Source organism: Pungitius pungitius, chromosome 6, assembly GCF_949316345.1.
Source record: "Pungitius pungitius chromosome 6, fPunPun2.1, whole genome shotgun sequence".
Taxonomy (NCBI): Eukaryota; Metazoa; Chordata; class Actinopteri; order Perciformes; family Gasterosteidae; genus Pungitius; species Pungitius pungitius.
In genome coordinates, this window is record NC_084905.1 from 18,622,456 (window position 1) to 18,647,206 (window position 24,751).

The 24,751-nt window shown below is 50.8% G+C and overlaps 1 protein-coding gene across 1 annotated transcript; it reads left to right on the top strand.

Annotated features, from left to right (window-relative positions):
• Positions 1-226: 226 nt before the first annotated feature.
• si:dkey-82f1.1 (DENN domain-containing protein 2A) lies at positions 227-24,195 on the top strand. Its single transcript, XM_062563029.1, is given in 22 exon segments — positions 227-368; positions 10,802-10,887; positions 12,343-12,725; positions 12,727-13,122; positions 13,124-13,377; positions 14,950-15,077; positions 16,203-16,297; positions 16,392-16,589; positions 16,858-16,951; positions 17,441-17,491; positions 17,688-17,875; positions 18,071-18,180; positions 18,770-18,839; positions 18,948-19,025; positions 19,957-20,097; positions 20,172-20,320; positions 22,038-22,215; positions 22,328-22,369; positions 22,470-22,575; positions 22,681-22,980; positions 23,292-23,378; positions 23,486-24,195. Coding segments are annotated over 21 exon segments (3,165 nt in total). The 5' UTR covers positions 227-368; position 10,802; the 3' UTR covers positions 23,518-24,195.
• Positions 24,196-24,751: the final 556 nt, after the last annotated feature.

The following is a 24,751-nucleotide window of genomic DNA, read 5'->3' on the forward strand; positions in this document are numbered from 1 at the left end:
TCTGAGTGAGTGAGTGAGTGAATGAGTGAGGGAGTGCGGCGTTCAGAGCCGCGAGCATTTGGAGGCTGAACCAGAGGAGGCATCGCGCTGACTTTGTGCCCCTTTCAAACTGCTCGGATCTGCACTCCGTGTCCTCTCTGTGTGTGTGTGTGTGTGTGTGTGCGTGGTACAGGCAGGGGCTATGCAAAGCGAGAGGGGTCGGTGGCTGGGGTAGGGAAGAGGAAGGCGGGGGGGGCGGGGGTTGGGGTGGCAAACTACTTGGAAGGAAAGGAACCATGCAAGTGGATGCTGTCTTCGGCTGGGTCAGGTTACGCAAAATGAGGAATTACTCCAAGAGCACTTCACCAGGGCTCACCCACACCAGAAAGGTAACGTGAAGAGTTCACCAGCCCCCTTGTGTGATCAGGAGAGTCGGAGCAAACTCCCGGTGACTGACTTTGTGCGCATTGTCTTCTTAGTGTCTTGTTGCACGAGGATTCGTCTTCATGCATGTGCATCGCTCCTATTTTCTGCAGTCTTAATGTGCATGCGTGCGCGTGACCTTGAACGGATCAGGGTGCTTGGTGTGTGTGTGTGTGTGTGTGTGTGTGTGGGGGGGGGGGGGGGCGAAGGTTAGGATGTGTTTATTTGAGCCATATTTCATTACGGACTGCTCGGCCTCCAGTCAAAGTGTCCCTCAAGTAGCCGTGTCTCAAACTGTCGGCACTGTAGTCCACTACTGTTGCCCACTAGAGACTCCTCCGCCCCGCTCAAGCATCTGAGCACACACACACACACACACTTAGACGGCGGCGCTCATCTGCATATTAAACGACAAAGATAGTTTTTTTTCGGAGGACAGTCCCTCCGACCCAACACGTTTCCGAAAAGGGGGAGGGAGGGAGAGCGGAGGGGAGGATAAGTGAGATGTGCATTCTTCACTGTGAACAAAGGCACCTCTTCATGCAGAGTCCCAACGGCTGTATTGTTGCGAGGAGGCAGGCGAGCAAGGGCTGAAGGAGTCCCCATGGGAGGAGGCGCAGCAGTTCAGGTGGCTCCGATAAGTCTGCTTTCAGGGATAACAAGTTGTCCGTGGGTGTCGTGATCAGCTGTGAAGGGGAACTGGGTTTAGACGTCATTCTCGCGACTCTGGCGTTTTTTTTCATCAGGCAACTAGGAAGCAACTAGGAAATGTAAAAAAAAAATTGGTCTCAATCGTTTGATGGATGTCTGAGACGTGTGCTCGAGTTTCAACGGAGGACCAGTTAATTAATGCAAGTTTTAACTTTCTCATTGTGGCCTTGGACAAATTGGTTTCAACAGATGAATGAATGAAACAGATCTCAATATTGACCCCCAACGTTTGATTGCCGAGTGATTAAAGGAAACTGGTTCGGTTGATATTCTGACTGGTAATTGTGCCATGTGGAGTTTCCATTGTAAACAAACACACAAATTAGTTCATCATTCCACCCAGATTTCCCCCTTAAAGCGTCTTTGCACCTCCTATACTTGTCGTGATGTTGCTTCACCGCCCCCAACTGACAATATGTGGAACTGCAGGAGGCTTGATTTTATTTTCGTAACCTCTCCTTCAGTTGACATGGCTGTTTATGTGTGAAACATCACTCATTTTCATCAAAGTATCCCCCTTCAGTGCCGCCGGACACCTTTTTTTCTCAACGAATAATCTGTGTTGCGGCCTCATAGCTTCAGTGGAGGTCAAGAACGCGATGCAACAGGAATGCGTGTCCTAGGAGCGATGACCCATAAAGAGATGGTTATCCACACCAGCCAACATAATCCATCTCAGCAGCTTCCTCCTGGCCCCCGTGTGAGTGCGGCCCGCCTGGGCAATGATTAAACCCAAGAACAAGATCCACGGGACGTGAAGCGGTGGAGATGTTAGATCTTCCACTCTTCACTGTAACAGCAGATGAAGTCCTCCTTTGAGTCGACACAGCTCTCCCCGCGCTGCCGGCTGGGTTCATTGTGATTCTTTTTTTTCTTCTTTTTTTTCTCGTGTTGGCACAGCTTCAGCGGGTCAGAATCACACACAGACATTCCCGCTGCTCTCCCGCGTCCGTCCGTCCGTCCTGCCGCTGTTTTTACTTAAACTGGCTCACGTTGCGAGTTTATTGAATTGGGGCTGGCCCGGGAAGACAAGGTTTATGGAGTCGTAGATAAAGACGCAGGGACGGTCTGGCTGCTCGTCGGCAGGGCAACGAGTGGGCTGCAATCTTGCAAAGGGGCCCTGGTTTCTGGTGTGTGTTGCACCAATGCTACTAAACACACACACACACACACACACAGTGTTCTGTCAGATGGGGTCAGTTGTTTACTTTTAGAGTTGAGGGCAGAGGCTAACCGTCTACATGACCGCTGTGCAAGACAATGTGCACTGTGGTGGAAAAAGGGGGGGGGGGCGGGCGGGGGGGGGGGGGGGACGTCTGTGACCTCGTATTCTTCGCTCACAATACACATCAAAGATACGCTCACAGCGCCTAAATCTTCCTCCTCGACTGATTCACTTCGCTGGCAGGCGCACACTCATTCGTTTTCAGGGCTTTTTCCTCTATTTACATAATTTACTCTGTTTCTTTTGTTCCCCTTTTTCCTTCTTTCACACCGATTTCTGGAAACGTCTTTTCACCCTTTGTGACTCCATGATTCCTGGCACATTCACACCGTCCATCAACACGTGCAACACATGGGGCCTTAAATCTATGGAGTTGGAGGTTAGCGGGATCTTAGAAATATTACTATGCATGCTTTGTCCAAGAAGCCGAACACCAGATGTGCAGCGCTGTGACGAAGGCTGTCATCTCTCACAACTGAATCAACTTGTTATTTCTCTCTCTTGGAAGCCCGCCGCAGCGGAGAAATCGGATCACGATGATATGTTATGAGTCACTAGAGTGCAAATTCATCCAGGAAAACACGGTTTAGCTTCACGTTGACGCTGTTGCATCGACGTACGAGAGTTAACTTATTAGATGCACGTTGCACGAGCAGAACTCGGGACACGTATTCAAGTAGCTCTCATGCGAAAGGAGCCAACCTTCTCCAGTTGGTTAACTTCTCCTCCTGGGTTTGTGTCATTGTGTGTGTGTGTGTGTGTGTGTTTGTGCGGGACATCTGTCTCCTCCCATTCTTTTCTGCTCAGGAAAGTGACAGGAGGCCTTCAGGAGGTTACAGCCTGTACACCCCTCCTCTCACAGGAACTGGCTTTTGACAGGCACTCTGCGGGGGCGGCCTGCGACTCAAAGACCCCCATCGGGGCCAATCTCCTCTCGTCCCCAAGCTGCTGTTGTCGCCACGGTGACGCGCTCAGAAAGAATCTATCCCGTGGTGATTTGTGAAATAATTCCTCTTTTTTTCAAAAAGGGGGCTCGGTGGGGGGGGGGGGGTGTTGTCTGTGATGTTGGTAGATGGCCATGGGTTTAGTCATGATCAACCCCCCCCCCCCCTCCCTCCCTCACACAAATGGATGGATAATGCATCCCAGCTAAGCCAGCAGTACCATTATTAGACCCGTAGCATCGCGCCAGATGCTGAAGGCACAAAAGGACAGAAGGTGGATCGCCGAGCTCAGTCCGCAGGGTTCGGCGAGGACGGAGGCAGCCGCGGTCCGGCGTCGCCGCGTTTAGATGTCCCCTCCCGCCCAGCAAAACAAGGACTTAAGGAGACCATCTTGAAGCCGAGTGTTTTCAAGCCTGGTTTTGGCTCTTGCCCGCTGGCAGCGGGTGGCATAAACCCCAGACCACACACACACACACACGCGCTGGAAAACGGGCAGAACGCAGACGTGAACGTGCACGGACGCCTTGCACGTGGCGAAAGGCCGCCGCGCGGAGAGGAATGCGTCCATCTGGGTTCAAAGTGTAACTCCAATGTGGCTGCGCAGCTTAAATCTTCGGGCTCCGGTTGCAACGAGCATTCCGCGGCGAAATGGGGGGGGGGAAGGTCACCGCTTCGTGAGCTTGGCCACGTGCGCGATATTCAAGATGGGGGGGAAGAAAAAAAAAAAAACGTCAAGAGCCACGACCTTGAAATCCTCCTCCTCCTCCTTGTGCTCTCATATTCTTCTCTCTCCTCTCCTCTTCTCTCCTACAGTACCGGCTGCGAATGTGAAAAATGTTGTTTACCTGTCAATTTAGGGATCCACTCCATGAGGAGTAATTAAAACAACGTCTGCAGGTCCATCCAAGTGTAACGACTTAATGAGTAGATGCGGCAGACACAGAGGAGCTTTGATCATATCGAGACTCGCTCCTGTTAAGCTCTGGCTTTGGGAAAGTGGCGGTTTTCTCTTTGCGTGTCTCCAGTGTAATGATGGTGCCGGTAATCTCATCGCTCTTTTGCAGCCATGGAGTGGCGCATTGTATTGGCTCCGCCTGGTTTCAGCCCAAATTCTTTGTAGAGCTCTAATTGGGATCGAGAAAGGCTTCGTTACAATTTTTTTTCTTTTTCTCCTCGTAATATAACTCTGCGTTTTGCTCTCATTCACCATTGAACACAGTTGAATTACAAAGGTAACGGACGTCCTTTTAGTTCGGTTCCACTCGCTCCTGCACTGCTGACCCTCTCCCTTGTCTAACGGAGGTCTTGGCTCAGGCTCACAGTTGTCCGTTCCGGGGGGGGGGGGGGGGGCGTGTGGAGGTCAGAAAGCGGTTCCCTTTGCTCGGGGGGGGGCAGGCAAATTCTAAAAATCTGTTCTCTGTGCAGGCATGCACCGGAGCAGGAGAGCAGGGATGGGGCGGGGCGGGGGAAGCTCTGGTGGGAATTCTCAAGCGAATCCCGTAAAAATCTAAAAGGAGGGGGTTAGGAGGGGGGCGGGGTGACAGGATGGAGAAGGAGAAGAGAGGATTTGGGCTTTGGAGCTCTTGGAGGAGACGTGTGATCCGGGGCCCAGAGAGTAATGCCAGCGTGCTGAAGAATCCCGGGGTTATTGTTGATCGGGATCTGTGGGAAGCTGAGAGGAACGGTGTCGGCACAGTGTGATGTCAGATGCTGTAAAGGCCCCCCCCCCCCCCGCGTGTCAAAATCCAGACATTGCTGTTAACACGCAATCCTGTATCCTGTGTTTAAATATATACACGCTGGGTGTGTGCGTGCATCACCTGTGGCTGTTTACCAATCACCTCGTCCGTTGGGACTCATCACGTTCTGCCAGACGGACCCTGTGCCAGGAAGAGGACCTCCTCTGGGCCTCCTCTGCTTGGCGAGGCTTCCTGTCAACGGCCTCAACTGCAGGTGCACCTCAGTGTCCCACTGCCAGGTCTGTGCACTAATCTGTCCCTGGAAGGAAAGGGAGCCGAATGCATAAGAGACGGCAGACTTTTCAGAGTTCAAATAGCTTCTCTGCCCATATTTGACTTTAAACCACTCTCTGGGCGCCTCAAGATAAATGCTAACCGCATGCTGTCACGCTCACCACGCCGATTTGAGCATTAACAGGCGTATTTATGTCTGCCGTCCTAATTTACCGGCAAGTATGCTAACAATTAGCACTAAAGTGACAACGTGTCAATGCAAATTTTCATGGCAATCCATCCAACGGTTGGCACATAAAGTGCAACTCCGGGACAACCGCAGTCATTAGGGTACATCATCTGGGAACCATAAGCATCTGTACAAACGCTGGTGGTTTGACCTGCTAGCGGCACTCAGGGAAAAGTCAGAGGATCCCCCCCCCGAAGACCAGAACAGTGAATATATTATCACCTGAGGTTAGACGTCTGGAGACATTTTCATGGCTATCCATCCAATAGCTATCGAGGTATATGAGCGCACTGAAGCCTTTAACGGCGGCTCGGCTCCTCGTGTTTTTTTTAAAAATTTTCCCGAGCCGTCTAAGAGCAGCCCTCGGGACGTGTTGGCATGGGCCAGCGGGGGTAATTGGGAGCAGACTGCGGATGAGTCAGGAGCTCTGCTGATGGGAGCTCTCTCTGTCAGCGGGAAGGAGGGGGGGGCTGGACACGCCTTGTGGGAGGGAGTCGAAAGGGACAGATGCTCCGACCCTGCGAGGAGACGTAACACGACACCCCCTCCCAGATGGGGGGGATAGATAGAGAGAGATTTGTTTGCTCTGCCTCTAAGATGGAGCCGTCCTCCTCCGCTTTTCTCTTCTCTTTGTGATGATCTTGTCTCTCTGGTAGAGATGCTGCTCATATTTGTTCCAGGTCAGTCTATAGCTTTAAAATACTCCTCTGCTCTTAAAAGGCCTCTGCAAATCTTTTCAAACGATCAACTTGGTTGTCACCTTTTGTCCGGGGTCAGAGGTTCGGCCTCCTTGTGTTTCTAGAAGGGCTTATCACTTCCAAGACTTTAGTGCGCTATTAGCCCGCGAGCCGCACCATTTGCGCTCAGTGGAATGTGGAATGGGAGCCACAAACTCCAAAGGGAAAGGGAGACCTTCCCCATTAAAGCCCTGCGGTTAAATGGGATGATCGTTTGTAAACTCTTGACAGGCGGAGAGAGTGAGAAGGACTTTTAGGAGGATTTTTGCTGAGTTGGTCTGGAGTTTTCCTTCCGTTTGCTGCCATTTTGACCTCGTGGTAGTAGGAGCTGTCTCATTTATCAACGGCAAACTAAAGTTCTTGCTGTACGCGGTCAATTCTGAAGCCCCCCCCCCAAAAAAAATGTACTCCCAGTGCAAAAAGCCCCAGGACACAAGAGCTCCGTCTCACTTCCGCTTCCTGCAAATCCCATCAAGAACAAGTAAGCGTTCATTTGAATAATTACAGCCACCGTGGCTTCCTCTGCGGCCCCGATTATGATTCGGGCTACGCTTTCTGAGGTAATATTTAGTCCCATGCTTCCGCCTCCCAGTGGGATCGTCTCTAGACACCCGAACCGTCTCCGTAATACACGGCAACCGCAACAAGAAATGCTATATGTGTGTGTGCTGTTGGATAAAGAAAACAAAAACAATGGACCCTGTTGTGTCGTATTTAGAGTGGACTGGTAAGCAAAAATACATGCAGGGAGAAATTGATTGTTTGCGGTTCCCCCCCCAACCCCCCATTGGTTCCTGTCTGGTTCTGTGGCCTGACCCAGTTCCAACGCTGTCTCACTTCCATCCTCTCCTAACAATTTCTGGCCGTCCACGACACACGTGGGTCATCGAATCGGCCCGTCCGGCTCATGTCCAAAGCAACAGGGGCCCAGAACAGGACACAAAGACAGAGTCGGGGGGGCTGGGGGGGGGGGGAGGAGTGAGAGGGAGACTGAAGAGCCCAGATAAAATTCCATTGTTTGTTTGCCCCGACCCTGTCCTTCTATCCTCTTCTCCATACATCCCTTCCTTCACCATCAACCCCTTCCTGTTCTCCAGAGTCAAGGTCCCCCCCCCCCCCTTCCCCCCCCCCCCCCTTCCCCCCCCAATTGAGTCCAACCAAGCCCTTCAGTTTGAGATTGGGCCGCTTGGCAGCGCATTTCAGCACGAAGGTGAAAGGGAGGCTATAAGGATTTTTTTTTAAAACAGTCCTCCTCCATCATACTTTTGTACCCGCAACTCAAAAGACTCAGTGGGAATGAAAGAGAGAAGTGAAAAGAGGGGGAAGGAAAAAAAAAAAAAAAAACGGCCAAGTTTGCCATTTGCAGTTTTCCAGAAAGAGCCGTCCGAGTGTGCGTTAAATTGATCGCAGGCAATGCTTTCTATAGGGACAAGGTCCTCCACTCAATGTGGGTGCAGGAAGGAAAAAGTAGAATGCATTTTTTTTGCTGCCGTTTTTCACTTTTACGTCCCGATGAGCGTGAAATCCAGCGGTGGGCTGCAAGCGACTGTGCCCTTTTTTTTTTAGGTATGTCTCAAAATGACAGCGAGAAAAAAAGAGTGCAGCTTTTTAGGGAAGAACAAGCGCGGGGCGGTGATGTCACGGCGTGAGCTGTTTTTTTTTTTCTGCAGGGCTGCACGGAGGGATGGAGGGGAGGATGAAACGGTGATGAGAAGCAGCTGTTGGGAAGAGGCAGGGCCTCCAGAGCACCACTGCAGCTCGCTGACAACCAGTGAAGGGTCCGATAAAGCTAGCTGCCAAACACTGACGGCACCACCTGCTCACGGCAAGGGGAGAAAATCACTTTAAGAGTATGCAAGAGATCTTTTTTTTTTTTTTAATAGTTTAGCACTGATGATGAGATTAGATGAGAGAGGGGTCCCGAGCCAACTTTTAACAGACGCAGCCTGAGGGAACACATTGTGGAAATTGTATGTTTGCGTGGGTCATTGAATGAGTCGAGGCCTCCTTTTCTATGAATCCGACATTGTGTCAGTTCAGTTCAACACAAACCAGTCGGACCAGTCGAGTGTCACCTTATGAAAGGCCTGCGATGTGTGTGTGCTGCTCAGTGATCTTGAGTGCTGGCTAACAAAGCTGTTAAATTACAAAGATACAAAGCTGACGTAGAACGGCCCCCTGTGGGGCAGAGCATCAGCCCTTTTGGATGCGCCGCACCTCCAACGATACCCCCCCCCCCCCCCACCCCATGTCAAACATTGCAATGTTGCCCCCATTTGTGGTCAAAATTCCAAGTTGTTAGTGTACTCATGCTTACGCACATAACCCCCCTCGTTGATTACTTTCCTCCCACTTAACCCAACCGCGTGCTTTAGATTAGGCGGAGCTTGTTTCTGACAGAATGTATTTGCTACGTCAGCAACACCACCATTCAGCCGTTGGGCCTAAACAACGAAACAGCACGTGTGTGTGTGTGTGTTTGCAATGATCCGATACCCCAGCGGTCCATCCAGGGACGGCGGTCTCCCACACGGTTTGTTATGCAACTGATGCTTGCCTCTGACGCCCTGCGTCATGACCCCGACCGCTGCTATCTCTCTCTGGCAAAGGCTTCAAGGCTTCAAGCCAATGGAGATTGGGTGCCGCTCACTGACTCTTTTAATATTGTCCAGATGCCATCTCTTACCACCCCTCCCTTCTGCCACGGCCTGTCACACCGTCGCGCGCGAGCGCGCGCGGCGGGGGGGGGGGGGTGGGGGGGGGGGGGGGGGGGGATGCGGGATGCGTTTGCGCGGATGTTTTTATTGGCCTCAGCAGATGGCCTCGGCATTGTTATGGTGGTCATCTTTGCTCTGAGGGGCTTAGCGTTGAACAACAGAAGCCGACAGCAGAAGACAAAAAGCCCCGAAAAGAAGCAGTTTCCTCAGTAACCGATGGCGCCGATGGTGAAGATACCGAAATGAGCTTCTAAGGCACTCGAGTGTCCCCTGAACAGCACTTTGTATTTATGCCCCCCCCCCCCCCCCCAAAGCCCCACGCTGTTTTTCTAAGGGCAACTGTATGCTGCTATTATTCTTTGCAATATCCACTTACCTCTTTAGTTTGAACGACCGCCGGTCTGCCCCCCTGCCCCCCCCCCCCCCCCCTTCTCTCTCCCATCGGGCCCTCTCCCCCTGTGATATCCAACCCACCTCCCGCCCTCCCCCAACCTAGAGAAAAAATGTAACTCGGAGGCTCTTTACATTCTTTACGGGCCCCCCCTTTGCCCACCCTCCTTTCTCATGCAGCATTTCTGTTCTTCATTTCTGGGTTGGACTTTCAGTAAAAGAATTAGGAGGAGGGGGAGGAATGGGGGGGGGGGATCGGGGGAGTTGATGTTTCCCCTCAAACCATGTGACCTCTGCTCGGCTCACAGCTGAAAATAATTTGGGCCTTCAGGCCGGTGGATGGCTGACGCAAACTCTCCTCCTCCTCTCTCTTTGGGGGGGGGGGGGGGGGGGGGGGGGTTCTAAAGGACAATGCAATGAAGGGCTGTAAGCTAAGCTGGGAGCACAGCTATGAGCAAAAGGGAAAAAAATGACTTCTCACCAGGCGAGGCCGCAACTTTAGCGTTGTGTTCTTTCATTCTTAAAGAGAAAAAAAAAGAGTAAAATCCTGAAGTAATTCCAAAACACTGAACCCAGAGGGACAATTATGTAGTTAACTCGGGAAGACTTCAGCTATTTGGCCGCAATTTTTTTTTTCTTTCTTTTTTTACGTAACCCACCAAAATTGTGGCTCCTTTTTCTAACTGCCAGTCGGAGCAACGATTTGTGGAATTCGGCTGAACGAGGGTCACATGCTGGACCCAGTCCGGGGTTAATGGAGAGAAGTGTCTGGGTTAAATAATGCAGGTTTTACCGGGTGAAGATCGGACGGGACGGGAGGCGTGGAGGGGGGGTTTGGGGGGGGCCACCTGAGTGCTGTGCCCCCGGCGGCTCTGACTCAACGTGACTTACGAATGGGTCTCGCTCCGAGTTTTTAAAATGTGAGAAATGTACTAAATAATAATCCCCCCCCCCCCCCCCCCCCCAGCTCACAGTCGCCTTGGCGCTGCTTCCCCCTAATAACGAGCAGAGGGAAAATGTGATGTGCTGGCCGACACACGCCGCATTACGAAAGCTATTTTCTGGAATTTAAGGAGAGTTTGTGGAAAGGACTTGACGTGCAAAAACAAAAAAAAAATGTACGCGCTGTCTTTTTTTTCCCTCTTGAAAATACCCCAGAAATCTCTCCTCTGAGTGATGAGTTGAAAACCAAGTTCCTTTCTCTGGTGTCCAGCTTTCAGTTATGTTTTTCCCTATTGGAGCTTAATTATATTGCAGCGTGGCATTTGATTATATATTCAGTACATTCTCCCTAATGCCACATGGGTGCTGTACCCTTACGTGTGCTTCTCTGTTGAAGTTTTACAGCCGTGTCCTCCGATTGGCTGATCGACAGACCTTTACCTTCCACGCAACGCACTCGGCCTGTTCGGTACCAGCGTTGTCGTGCTAACTGACTGTCTGTCTGTCTTTGTGTGCCCCCCCCCCGTGCAGGATGCCAGCTGCTAGCACCATGACCGGTGGGAGGGCCCTGCTGCTCTGCACAAACTCTGACAACTGTATCTACCAATCAGTCAACGGTAGGTACCCTAGAAAAGACCATGGCGTGTATACCACTAGATCTGAAGAGCCTTCTGAAATCATCCACGTGGTGCAGGACGTTACAAAAGCTATGTCACCCCCCCCCCCCCCCCCCCCCACCCGTTCCATCAGGGTCAGCAGTATAACACTAACATCTGGCCTCTAGATACTGTTGCTGCCCCTCTTGCTGCCACCTCCTATGCCTCTCTGACCACCCTTCTGTCCTCCCTTGCAGTGTTCGTTGGTGCCATTTAGATTGTAATGACGGTATAATAACAGCCAATAACAGAGGTTGTCTAGTGGAAGGTTCAGACGTCTGTTATTTTTTTTTTGGGGGGGGGGGGAGGGGGGAATGCCATGTTGCTGCAGCTACCCTCGCTCAAAAGCTAATTTCGCTTTGTTTAAAGTTGTTTGTTTTGTTCTTCTTTGTCTTTGGAGACCGCCGTTTCCTCCATCCGGTGACCCTCATCTTCGTGCCCCAATCATCCCCGTTTCCACAAACAAAATCACACTTTTTTGGATAGCCATGCTATCCATTTCCCTCTTGACCCCCCCCCCCCCCCCCCCCCACACACACACACACACCACTCCCCTGGCTCTTTGTGTTCTCCTTTACTTTGGCCTTCTATCTGACCTAGTTTTTCCCCCTCTGTTGCTTCATGCTTCATGAAAGCTGGCGTTTTGACCGAGGGAACACAAAGGAAGAAAGAAAAGGGGGGGAGGGGCCAAACTAATAAAAACCCAGAGCAATTTAAAGGATAATTATCTGGTTTCCTCATTGTTCATAGTTTTTTTTTTTCTTTCTTTTCTTCAACGGCCTTAGAGGAAACTTGATGCAGTGATTTTCCCCTGGGGACTTCCTCAGGATTGCATGACTGTGGGTTTTCAACATCCAGCAATGTCACCAGGAGTCATTCGGCTGGGCCACGCTTCCTCCCTTTGTTGGAAATTCATTCATTTGACGAAAGGTCTCCAGGCCAAGGCAAAGATTTGAGTTGGTTAGGAGCAGAAAAGAAGAGACTCCCCCCTTTTCTTTGTATACGTTTATCTTCCTTCCAGAAATAGCTGTATGTGTGTGTGTGTGTGTGTGTGTGACTGCGTGGCTTGTAAACTTTGACCCCCAGATCCCCCGAGTTCAAACAGTCACGACCAGTTATCTCCTGAGAGTGCCTCACTGCTAAAACGGAGGCACCATAGAGACGTCTAAGCTCTTTGAACAAGAATTCCTGTTTATCTCATAAAATAAAGACCTATTTGGACGTAATTGTCAGTGCTCAGGTTGCATGTTGAGAGCTACGGGATCAGCTACGCACACTGCAAGCGACATTTGCACCATACATTATTTGAGTTGACAGCGAGGCAATATGCATTTCTCCATCTGTTTATCCGGTTTGAACGAAGTGTGCATCAGTTGATGTGTTTTACATGAATATACATATTGTTTTTCTCTTGCAGGCTCCAGTGCTGTGGCCTGAAGGTCGCTCCGGAGGCTCCGTCGCCTGCAGTGCCCCGAGAGGTGTGCGGGTCGCCCGGGGACAGAGACGGGAGGGGCCCCGCTGTGTGCGCCAAGCGCCCCCTCTCCCCTCCGCTCGGCCGAAGCCGTAGCCCCGGTCGACCTGACGCCATGCTGGCTCACAGGAGAGCCGCCGGGGGCGACCCGCCGCCGCGCGCTCCCGGCGTGGAGAACGGGCTGTGCGGCAAGCTGACCGACAGGGGCCCGGCGGCGGCGGCGAAGACCGCCAGCATCCGCGAAAAGATCTCCCAGTGGGAGGGCAAAAAGGAAACGACGACGACGACGCCCCCCCCGCCGGCGGCGACTTCCGCGGCGACGTGTCCACCCCGGCGCCACGCCGAAGGAGGCCGAGGCGGCGAGGAAAAGGGACTTCAAAGCCGCCGAGGTCCAGAGGACGGAGAGCAAGCGGTTGGTCAGCTGGGACAGACAGGACCCGGGGAACGAGAGCGCCGGGAAGCCGGGGGGTCCGAGGCCCAAGTCGCCAGAGGGTCCCCGGGCTTCCAAGGCGGCGGAACAGCCCCAAGACAAGAAGAGCGTTTTGACTCATGTTAAGAAACTGGAGAGGGCAACGAAGGAGGTTCCCGCCGGACCTTCACTCGCGTTTCCAGGAAATTACTTCTGCCCTCCTTCCAAGGAGGAGCTGGAGGACACGGAGAAGAGAGCCAACGAGCCCAATTTTGGGACTCTTGATGTCGTTGGGCCGAGTGGGTCCCGGAGGAGGAGTAGGAGGAGGGGGGGGGGCGGAGGGAGATCCAGAGAACGTGTACAGTGAGCCAGGTGCTCCGTCCATAAACCCCCTACCCAAACCTCAGAGGACCTTCCAGCACCACACGCCGCCGACGAACCCGGCCTCGGGCAAGGGGAGGAGGAACCTGCCCCCTCTGCCCTCTATTCCTCCTCCACCTTTACCCACGTGCCCCCCGCCTGGCGTTTGTAGGAGACCCTGGGCCGACAAACCCCGGGACAGTGGCAACAGGTAAGAGAGTGAGGGGGTAGAATAGAGAACGTGGGCAGCGTTCAGCAGACACATCTGAAGTTTTTCACCTCAAAGCCCCCCCCCCCCCCCCCCCCAAAAAAAAAGATCGCTCTGTGTATCTGATCCCCCCCCACCCTTTCCCTGAGGGGAACATCACCCCCCATCTGCCACGAATCAAAACAACCGGTGACGACATCCTGTTTCTAAATATCCCAGAAGAATGAGCTCATGGGTTGGATCTGAGGAATGTACACACCGAGTGAACTCATTCCTCTTTCCAGAGAGCGGTGTGTGTGTGTGTGTGTGTGTGTGAGTGATGTCCAGGGGGCCAGACGCCTTCTTTCTTTTTCTTCTTTTTTTTCTTCTTTTTTTTTCTCGAGGATCTGAGCATTCACCGTACGACACGAGGCAACGCGAAGCCCCGTGAAAATGAGTGAAGCTCTCGACCTCGATCGCTTATTCCACCAGGAGCAATGGACGGTTTCTTCTGAAGTAGTTCTTGAAAGCAGATGGTTTCAGCCAAACAAGCTACATCTATTGTTCCCTTCGCCTCGGTGGTCTGAATTCTGGTCCGGAGCTTGGGCTTGGAGCGGTTACATTCCAGACCATATGTGGAGGCATGGCTCTGCTCGAGTCCCTTTGTTTGCTCAGGCTGTCTTTCTCTTAGTGTGCGTTTTTTTTTGTGCGCACGGGAACAACGACGCCGAGTCGCCAGTTTGAAGTCGGGCTTCCCTCGATGCCGTGCAACAGCTTTGCCGTTAAGCATTTAAAACGGAAACGTGTTCATTTAACTTTAATTTACTTCCCTTAACCTTGATTAATTAATGTTATGGACGATGCACAACGACTTTGTGTCATTATGAAGCACGGATTGACCCCGAAATCTAGTTTTCAGATGCATTTCCAAGGAAGGTGGATGTTATAGATAAAAACAAATAAAAAGGCCATTCCATTAAGTGTCGTTTAGCTGACGCTTTTTTCCAAAGACAATAAGTGCATTTCAACCATAAAGATACAAACTCAGAAGAACAAGTAACAAGAAAGTACAATTTCGTCAAATTATAAGTACAATTTAAGTGCCACGATGTGTTAGTGCTACGGTTTGTTAGTGTTTTTAGTCGAGGTAGAGTCTGAAGATGTGTGTCTTCAGTTTGAAGATGTAAAGGCTCTCTGCGGTCCTGATGTCATCAGGGAGCTCGTTCCACCATCTGCATTTGAACTGGAATGCAGGCAGCCACTGGTAACCAGTGAAGAGTCCTGTGTGGGAGAGTCTTTTTCCCGGGGGGGGGGAGTAGTGGATGTAATCAGTTCTACCCAATAAAGTGGTAAGCTGCTATAATTGCACAGGCAGCATGTGCATGCATTGACGGAGGCTCGTGTGCACTAGTGAGCCGCGCTTTAATCTCCCTGCAGTGATGAAAACACAGATGTGTTCATTCAGATGTGGCAACTACTAAATGGTACCAGCAGTTTTCCTGCTCGCCAAATCAAACATTCTTAAAAGTGTCAGCAGAAACGCTCAAGAATCCTTCCTTCCTTCTTTGTCTCTCTATTCGTCCTCTGTCCTTCCAGGAAGTCCTATGAATTTGAGGATCTGCTCCAGTCGTCGACAGAGAGCTGCAGGGTGGACTGGTACGCTCAGTCAAGACTCGGCCTCACGCGCACTTTATCGGAAGAGAATGTCTACGAGGACATCATAGGTGAGCAAACATGTCAAATGTTGTATCACGGTTTTTTTCCTTCTTTTTTCCATCCACCAATTCATGCTCCAGAGATGGTTTTAACTTGAAAAGCGTATTAAAGTCCTGTTTCGTCGGCGTGTTGTCTGCTATCCCCCCTTGATACCCCGCGTGACCCTTCACTTTCATTCCTTCATATTACTGCGCATCGTAGTCGAGGAGAGGCCAAGCCGCCTTTACTCTGCTTCGGTTTTAATTTAGAGCCGCGCTGCTTCTCTTTTATTAAAAAAAAAAAAAAAAAAAACAGACCTCCGTCATTGTCTGCAGGGTTATGCCAACCCCACCTAGAGGCTGTTTAATTCAAAACAAGCACAACAGCGGCGTTGTGTGAGGTCGGCTACTGTGATTGTCAGTGCAGCGGGGGGGGGGGGTCATAGTGGCTCAGAGCCAGGGCCACATCACCGGCAACTGTTTTCAATGCCTTTTTGGCTTTCTCCCAACGTAATGAGTGCCTTATGAGAACTTACGTCATACTCGAGTGCTGCCGCAGCTCGTTTTCGGCTTCCTTTTATACGTCTTCACCGCCTTCTTTAATGCGCCCCGACGTTGCTCATCTAACACTCAGTCAGTGTGTTGGAGTTATAATACTCCGCGTCGCCCATAGCGACGGTGGATGCGAACCCGGGCGCGTGTGCAGCCGACAGCACACGCACGGACACACCGAGGGGGGGGGGGGGGGGGGGGTGGTTTACCAGTGGGGAGACGTTCTCTTTAGGCAGAAATGTTTGGTGTCCTCAGAAGGAGGGTGAGCCGCTTCATCCCCCCCCCCCCCCCCCCCCGGACCACGCGTCACATCTGGTGGATGCCATTGACGGAGCAGAGGGGAGATTCAGGGAGAAAAAAGGGAGGAAGGAGGTTTTTGGAAAATGAAGCTTTCTCTCTCCTTATCTGCAGGGGGGGGGGGGGCGCTGGTGGCTACAGTTCCATTTAGCATTAGCAGAGCAAACATCTTAAATAGGAGCCGAGTGAGCACGTCTGCACATCTGGAGAAGGAATTGTCTGGCGAAACAAAACGTATTTGATGTCCTCCTCGCAGTTTTTTTTTTTTGTGAATTCAAGGTGTCACTGATTTTCTTTTTTCTGAAGACCCTCCCTCCAAGGAGAACCCCTACGAAGATATAGAGCTGGAGCAAAGTATTTCGGAAAGCAAGCCATCTCCTGTCCCGGACACGCCATCTAAGGTACCCGATCGCCAACTCCTCGCAGTTCAAAACGATGTTGATATAAAAACGAGTTCACCCCCCCCCCCCCCCCCCCCCACCCACCTCCCCGCAGCTCGCCAACAAGCCCGGCTTCTTCAGACAAAACTCTGAACGGCGCAGCTTCAAGCTCCTGGAGCTACGCAAGACCGGCAGGGACATCGGCGCCCCCCCACCCTCCAGAATCAGCCCCCCCTCCACGCCCAGCAGCCCCGACGACACCCCCTGCCTCTCTGGAGACCCGCACAATCGCAGGAGGAGGAAAGTCCCCAAGGTACGGAGCTCACGCGGCTCCGGCCGTGACTTTTGGGGTCCAGTGTACTGCTCGTGGGGGGGGGGCAGGGGGGGCAGGCAGGGGGGGCAGGGGGGGCACTCATGCTGCTGGCAGGGAAAACCTTTCCTGATGCATATTTATTGTGCGGCCCAGAGAAATGCCTCATTGAAATGAACTTGTAAGGGAGCAGGGAGCTCATATTTTGTTGGAGATGGACATTTCTTTCCCTTTTCTCCCCCCCCCCCCCCCCCCGCATCCCCCCCTGCAGATGGTGCTAAAAATAAATGGCATCTTCGAGGCGCGAAGAGGGAAGAAACGGATGAAGAGGGTGTCACAGTCCACGGAGTCCAGCTCAGGGAGAGGTGAGGAAGGCCGCAAAAATGAGTTGTTTGGGCTTTTTAACTGTGGATTCAGTAAAACAATCACTGCAATTATTTCTTAAAATGCTTGTGTTTTGTGCACCATTTCTTTTAAGTTTTGCAAGATGTCTCAAACACTGTCCGGACCGTTAGAGGTTTGCCAAGAAACAAGTTATAGGTTGCTGTCGGGAAAATAAATCCAGGTGCAGATCCTGGTTTCTATCAAGGAATGTCAAAAATACACAAATGCTATTATAAAACGTCAGCTTAAAATGTTCATAAAAAAAGTAACAGTAGTGTGTGAAGGGCATTCTGACTTAAATGATTATGCTCCTTCAACACGTCTCATTAGGTTCACACGTTTTTCAGGAGACTGTTTGTTGCCGCGGCGACGAGATCGAAAAGGAACGGACGCAGATTCCATGTGCTTTGAGTTTCCCGTGACTGCATTTTGCATTCTGCTCACACACGTGTTTCTTCCCTCTAATTCAGTGACGGATGAGAACAGCGAGTCTGAAAGTGACACGGAGGAGAAATTGAAAGGTGGGAACAGATGAATGAATACATTTACACAAGGGCGAGTACAGATTTGTATCCATGTAATTACATCAGTCACAAATAAGCACAACAGGTGCCCGTTTAAAGGTGGCAGCGTTGTTTCTCTCCTTAAAATGTAACCGCAGATTCGCCCTCACGCGGCGCCGACATGACACTGTTTACATGAAGCGCGTTTCCTCAGCCCACAGCCAGCGGCTGGTGTCGGTCCAGTCCATGCTGAGGCAGACGGGGCGGTACCGCGCTTTGGAGAGGGATCTGATGGAGTTGCCCGAGAGGAAACTCTTTGAGTATTTCATAGTTGTTGCGCTCCACAAAACCAAGGCTGGAGTCCCGTACCTGCCAGAGGTCACGCAGCAGTTCCCCCTCAAGGTAAACTGGGTTCTGAGTTATGTTCATGTCTATAGAGGGAAAAAAGGTTTAAGTGTTTGCTTTTTTTAGTGTTGTGTGCAGATGTATTTTCTGTCACTGATTTACCCCTGTTGCATGTTTAGTGTGTAGCAACCTGGCTATGACTTTGATGGGATTTTCTCTCTCCCCCCCCCCCCCCCCCCTCCCGCCCTGCAGCTCGAAAGAAGCTTTAAGTTCATGCGGGAGGCCGAGGACCAGCTGAAGGTCATCCCTCAGTTCTGTTTCCCCGACGCCAAAGACTGGGCCCCCGTCGACACCTTCCCCAGGTCAGTCCCAGCCCCACTGCCGTCCTATTAAATGGCGAGGGGGGGGAGGAAGGGAGGGAGGGAGGGAGGGAATTTCCTGGCAGAGTGTTAATAGCTCCGCTAGTAGCGTCTTGTTAGCGACGAGGCCGAAGAGCCCCAGACAAACACGTGACGATGACTAAGCTAAACGATCACAGGCAGAAGAGGTGGATTTAGGGCCTCGCACCTGGTTTGCCTCCACGCAGTCGCCTCTCTCTGTGCGATGGCGGGGGGGGTTTGGCTCCATCGCCAGAATTCCATCCCCGGGCTTAACCTCTCAGCGTCTGCGTTGTTCTGAGAAGAAGAAGTGATGATGTGGGTTCTTCTCACGATGGAGGCTAATTATTACCCCGGAGCACACGCCTGCTTTGAACTCGCTGACGGGCAAAATGAGCACCTTTCTGAGGCTGGAGCTCAGGGGGGGGGAGGGGGGGGGGGGGTTGTGTGGATATTTAGTGAGTGAGCCTGTCCCGTTTGCCCAAACTAAAAGTCCAAAAGTTCTTCTGTTTCCGTAGCACTGATTTAGAATGTGTGTGTCAAATTGCTTAATTCTTCTCCCTGTTCTCTCCAGCGAGACGTTCTCATTCGTCCTGACCGGTGAGGATGGAAGCAGGCGGTTCGGTTACTGTCGGCGATTACTGGTACGCTCAATACCCCCCCCCCCCCCTTTCTTTGTCGTATTAATCTGCAAATTCACACATTGGTATGTAAAAATTAAGTCTCCTTGTCGCTCGCCCCCCTGTTCCCAGCCCAGCGGTAAAGGCCGGCGCCTCCCCGAGGTTTACTGCATCGTGAGCCGCCTGGGCTGCTTCGACCTCTTCTCCAAGGTGCATATATGGGGAACCGCGCATGAACACTGACTGCATGCGTTACACTACACTAGAGCGGCATTACACCACCACCCCCACCACCCCCCGGGTGCCCACGGGGGCCCCCCGCCCACCCTCCGCTCCGCTTCCCCACAGAGCCTTGCGGTCCTGGCTGCAGAATAGACGCCGCACATGAACTGCGGCTGATGCCGTAACCGCAGTGGAAAAGTTTCCCCCCCATTGGCTCTTAGATTTAAATCAGTGTCGGCCTGAGTAAATAAATCTGCACATGTTGTCATTGCCAGAAACGTTTTTTGGGATACAAAGAAGGGGAAACTATTCAATTATATTTCAATATATGCTTTGCTGCCCAAAAAATCACAAATCACTTATTTTCCTCGCAAGGCTTTTGCAAACTGTACACAATGGAACCGCCGCATCGCATCTGCTTTTAGACGCAATGCATCCGTTGAATCGTGGCAAGAACGAACACAGTTGTATTACAGGCCAGTGTTGTCGCCAAATTCTAAGTATCCCAAAGGATTTTCAGTCCCATTGAGTTCCCTCTTAAATGATGATGGCACCGCAAAACAATCTCACTTTATTTGTCCCTTTTTAGAGAAAGAACATTTATGATTAAACGAATAAACATTACACAGGGGTGGACACGACACTATTTTATTCAGTGATATTGATTTCATGATCTTGTTATTTTTGCACAGAATCATTTGTTTTCTACAAAATAGAAATTTCTGTTTTTTTTTGTTGATTTGAGTATCCACGCTATAATAATGAAAAAAAAGAAGCCGTCAAACATATTTGCTAAAGTTTACCCATATCCAGCATACATCATCATATCCCTTAAAACAGAATTGTTGACAGTATACCTATAGATGTATTTTCACCCTGGCAGTTTAAATGACAGAGCCCCCGTCCCCGTGTTTTGCAGATCCTGGATGAAGTGGAGAAGCGGAGGGCCATCTCTCCTGCTCTGGTGCAGCCTTTTATGAGAGGCATCATGGAGGCTCCCTTCCCTGCTCCGGGGAGGACCATCATCGTCAAAAACTTCCTGCCCGGCTCCGGGACCGAGGTGAGAGGAAGCTGCACCAGTGAGACCCGGGTTGGCTTTTGAAGATGAACTGACACCCCCCCCGCCCCCCGCAGGTGATCGAGCTGTGTCGGCCGTCGGACTCTCGTCTGGAACACGTGGACTTTGAATGCCTCTTCTGCTCCTTGAGTCTACGCCTCCTTCTGCGAGTGTTCGCCTCGCTGCTCCTGGAGCGCAGGGTCATATTCACCGCCGACAAACTCAGGTGGGCTTTCGCACGACGTCTGACCTCTGCGACCTTTTCACGTCCCCGGGTCCGGCCCGTGCAGTAGACCTGCAGCAGGAGGTGTTTTGATGCTGTAAAAGGCAAAGAGTTGTCACCTGTCACCCGTCAGCCATACCCACATGTTTTGATCATGCCCAAAAAAGCTCTGGGGTCAAAGTTTTTATCTTTGTCCCCCCCCCCCCCCTTTTTTTGTTCTTTGGATGTGTGTGTGTGTGTACTGTACTGTGGCTGTTTTGGGGATCTTCAGCCTTTCAACCCATATCTCCTCAGAGGGTTTGTGTGTTTGTGTGTTTGTTTGTTCCATTTGCTATTTCTGTATCCAGTGGCAGTTTGTCACGTACCTCCAATTGATTGCACAACTGAATGTATAACCCTTTTAATCCTCACCCTGTGGAGGTAGCCATGTTCCTTTTTTATCTGAACATGTTGTAAAATCAAAAAAACCAAAAAAGATTTCTATAAAAGGCAAAGAGTTAGAAGTTTGAGGGGTGTGACGGAGTAGCACGCAAAGCAGATCCTGATGGAGGGGGGGTGCAGGGGGGGGGGAGGAATGCTCTCGTGTTACACAGTCGCCTGGGGAACAATCCCTTCTATTTTTTCGGGGGAAAACTGCCATGGATGCCATGATGACGGTGATCGCAGGAGCAAAACACGTGTGCACGCGCTCGTCATCACACGGCCGCGGCCCTCTTTAAACCCGCTAACTGTCTCCACCTGGGGGGCCGACATGAGGCCGAAGCAGAATCGATGCTCGTTTCCCTTGGTTTTGTCCGGATTTCGGGTTCCCCCCGCCCCCCCCCCCCCCCGGAAATGTCTGTGCGTCTCCCCTTCTTGTTCACGTGATGTTGATCAGATTTCCCACCAGGGCTCATGAGCAGATCACGAGTCGTTGCACATTCTCTACCACGGAGTGGAAAGTTGGCTTCGTCAATCACTTTTTTTTCTCTTCTTTTTTTTTTTTTAAACGAATTAACTGTGAGCAGATGCCCACCTGGGAGGGATTAAGTGAACAGCGTGGTGCTGTACAGTTTTTATAAGTGTTCCATCACTCTGCCCCCTAAGAGATGCGTCGCTAGCGTTCCTCTCGGGGGAAACAGCAGCGTTTGTTGGACCAGCGACAGGATTTTTAACTCTTTAACATTGTGTTGCAAATGAAGAGGGTCAGATGTTCTTAAGGAGACGGTTAGCACCATCTAGTGGAAGACACTTGTATTTCAGACTGAAAACTCGCCAGGGGCAAACGGTGAGAAACGGATTTACTATTTCTGTGAATAACATTATAAATATGAAGCTACTTCTTTTATTTTCTAGTACCTCTGAATCCAAGAGCAACTTAAGTACATGTCAAGAAGTTCATCTTTGTTTTCTCTTTTGTTTCTCAGTCAATGGTCACAACTTGGTAGAGCAAGTTGGGCACAACTACAGTCAAGAGCTGTATTGTGTTGCATGTATTGTGTTGGTAGACAGAAGTCGTATGTACCAATAAGGGGGCATAATACCAAACAGATAAACACATTCTGATAAATAAATAGCCTTGACCTTAAACACCGTCTCACCGGACGGTCCATTCAAAGGCTGAAGATTTTCTACACAACACAATCTTCCTCATCAGATAAAGTTTTTTTTTTTTTCTTTTCTGTGAAACAACTACTTGTATTTTATGAGAATGAACCCGCCTCGGTCTGTCTTCCTGCAGCACGTTGTCTCAGTGCTGCCATGCCGTGGTGGCTCTCCTGTACCCCTTCACCTGGCAGCACACCTACATCCCCGTGCTGCCGCCCTCCATGCTGGATATCGTCTGCACGCCGACCCCCTTCATAGTGGGCCTCCTCTCCAGCTCGCTGCCTCGGCTCAAAGAGCTGCCCATAGAGGAGGTGCGTCGAGTTTGTTTGCCCCTCCCGCCCCCCCTCCACTCTGGGCCTTTCCTCCGCTTGAACAATCGCTTCCAGGAAATGACCTCGCTCTCCCTTTCCGCCCCTCCCTCAGGTCCTGGTGGTAGACCTCGGCAACAGCCGCTTCCTCAGACAGGTAAGGAGTCGTGGGGGAGCGCGAGCGCGTCAGTCCGCTGCGGCGCGTGCGCTTCTTACCTGGTGGCGTCTTTCTCTTCCCCCCCCGTCCCGTCCCGCAGCTCGACGACGAGGACTCCATTCTCCCCCGCAAGCTGCAGGCAGCTCTCGATCACGTGCTGGACAAGAGGAAGGAGCTGGCCTGTGAGAAAGGAGAGCTGCAAAATGGTGACTCGGCATATTCGTTTCACCTGACGTATGCATTATTTAATTTAAAAATGACCAACTACAAACGTCTCATCTTTCCCGTTTGGTGTCCTGTTCATTCCCCAGACTGCGGCTCCCTCAGCGCGGTGGTGTCGGAGGCCTTCGTGCGTTTCTTCGTGGAGATGGTGGGCCACTACTCCCTCTTCATGGGCGCAGCAGACCGGGACGACGACTCCACCTCCTCCCCCCCCGCCGCCGCCTTCTTGCCCGGCTCCTCTTCCTCCCCCCCGGCGTCCTTTCAGCGAGAGGCCTTCCGCAAGGCCGTCACGTCCAAGAGCTTGAAGAGGTTCCTGGAGGTGTTCATGGAGACCCAGATGTTCACCAGCTTCATCCAGGAGAGGGAGCTGCGCAGGCAGAGCCTCAGAGGTACCGGGGGCCCCCGAGACACTGCAGCGCTGTTAAAATACAGCTAATTGCAGTTTTTTTATGAATTACCGGCTGAACAAAATGATCTCCTGTGTGTGCAACATTATTGAAATGATTTAGACGCAGTTGACAAGACCACCTCCACTCATTCTCCACTTATTTACTTGTTTTGGCTTTGAATGTTGCTTACTATTCATGCAATTATAGTTGTTCTCAATAGAGGTTACACGAGTTTGATGTTACTCGTGTTTATACAGTTTGTAATGTATTTAACCAGTGGTTGTAAGGCTTTTATTTTTTTTATTCTCCAGGTTTATTCGAGGTGAGAGCGCTGGAGTATCTGGACTCGCTGCCGGGGAGCGAGCAACGAGGGGTCAACAAGTTCCTCAAGGGTCTAGGTGAGAATTACCATCAATCAGTTTTTAAAGAAATACCGATTTGAGATTTTTAGCTTTACTCCTCACATTCATTTCTTCTTTGATCCACATCTTTTGCTTTTCTTCAGGAAACAAGATGAAGTTCCTTTCCAAAAAGTGACCTTTGGAGTCAAGGATGTAATGCGTGAAAGTAGAAAAAGAAGAAGAGGACACGCCCCCCGCCCCCCCGGGGGCCAGGAGAAGGTAGAGAGGACGACGTGTCTTTGGGTCGCAGCAAAGGAAGGCGTTAGAAGTGTCTCAGTGTCTCTCAGATTGCAGTGAATTACTGCCTAGCATTGCACAGTGTAAATGTCTTTAGGAAAAGTGTTCTCCCTTTTTCAGTCACTGACCTCACGTATATATATAAATATATATTTTACCTGTTAGAGGGAGCGACGCCGAAGGTCCCATTTTGTACAATACATTCCTATACATTCCAAGTATTTTCTATAGAAGCTTCTACTACTGTACAACTTCTTCATCAACAGGAGGCTTTTAAGTTAATTTATATTCTTTTTAGATGAACCTAATCTCTTTTTTTTTTTTTTCTTCAAATGAGTGTGAAGAAAGCTTCTGTGCTTTGTAATAGGCTTTATTTAACAGAGTCTGGTCCAGACTGTTTGTACACCACGCTGGGTTGTAGGGTAAATGTACCACTGTTTTAAGGGAAAGGAATGAGCACCAAAAGGAAGAAAATAAAAATATCAATGTGAATATATCTCTCACCTGGGTTTTGAGTTTACAGTTTGGATGGACTCTGTATCTTGGGCCAACTTTTAAACTTGATTGAGAATGCAATGAAACTTTTGAAATAAAGAGATTTTAACTTTTAAAATAGACAAATGACTCTTTTCACACAACTCTGTAGGTATGTTTTGACAGCTCGTAGCAGTGATGCAAAGTGAGCCCACTTCTCTGTAATAACCCTCAGCTGTACCTCCATGGGATCTTTCGCTAGTCCCCCCCCCCCCCCCCCCCAAAAAAAAGAAGTCCAGTCTGCGAGCAAAAGACAAGGTGACTTAAGGAAGTTCAAATGAGTGAAACACAGAAGATCCCAGCAGTACTCCTCATGACTATAGTGAGTTAACTTGATGTTGATTTAGGAAGAAGTCCCTCCCCTCCTCTAGGGGGTGCTGTTGCTGCACGCTGTGCCCCTCCTGACGTCCACCTTACAGAGAAAATAGGGATCATGTATGAGGATAAACAAATGTCAAAAGTTTTAACTCCCCTTGATACAACCCACCTTAATCCTTGATGTCGCAGTAAATGGTGCCTTGCATTGACTTGGGGAATTTTAATTGTTTTTGCAGGAATAACAACGGTGTGAATAATAAAAAGGAAGATGGCAGGTATCC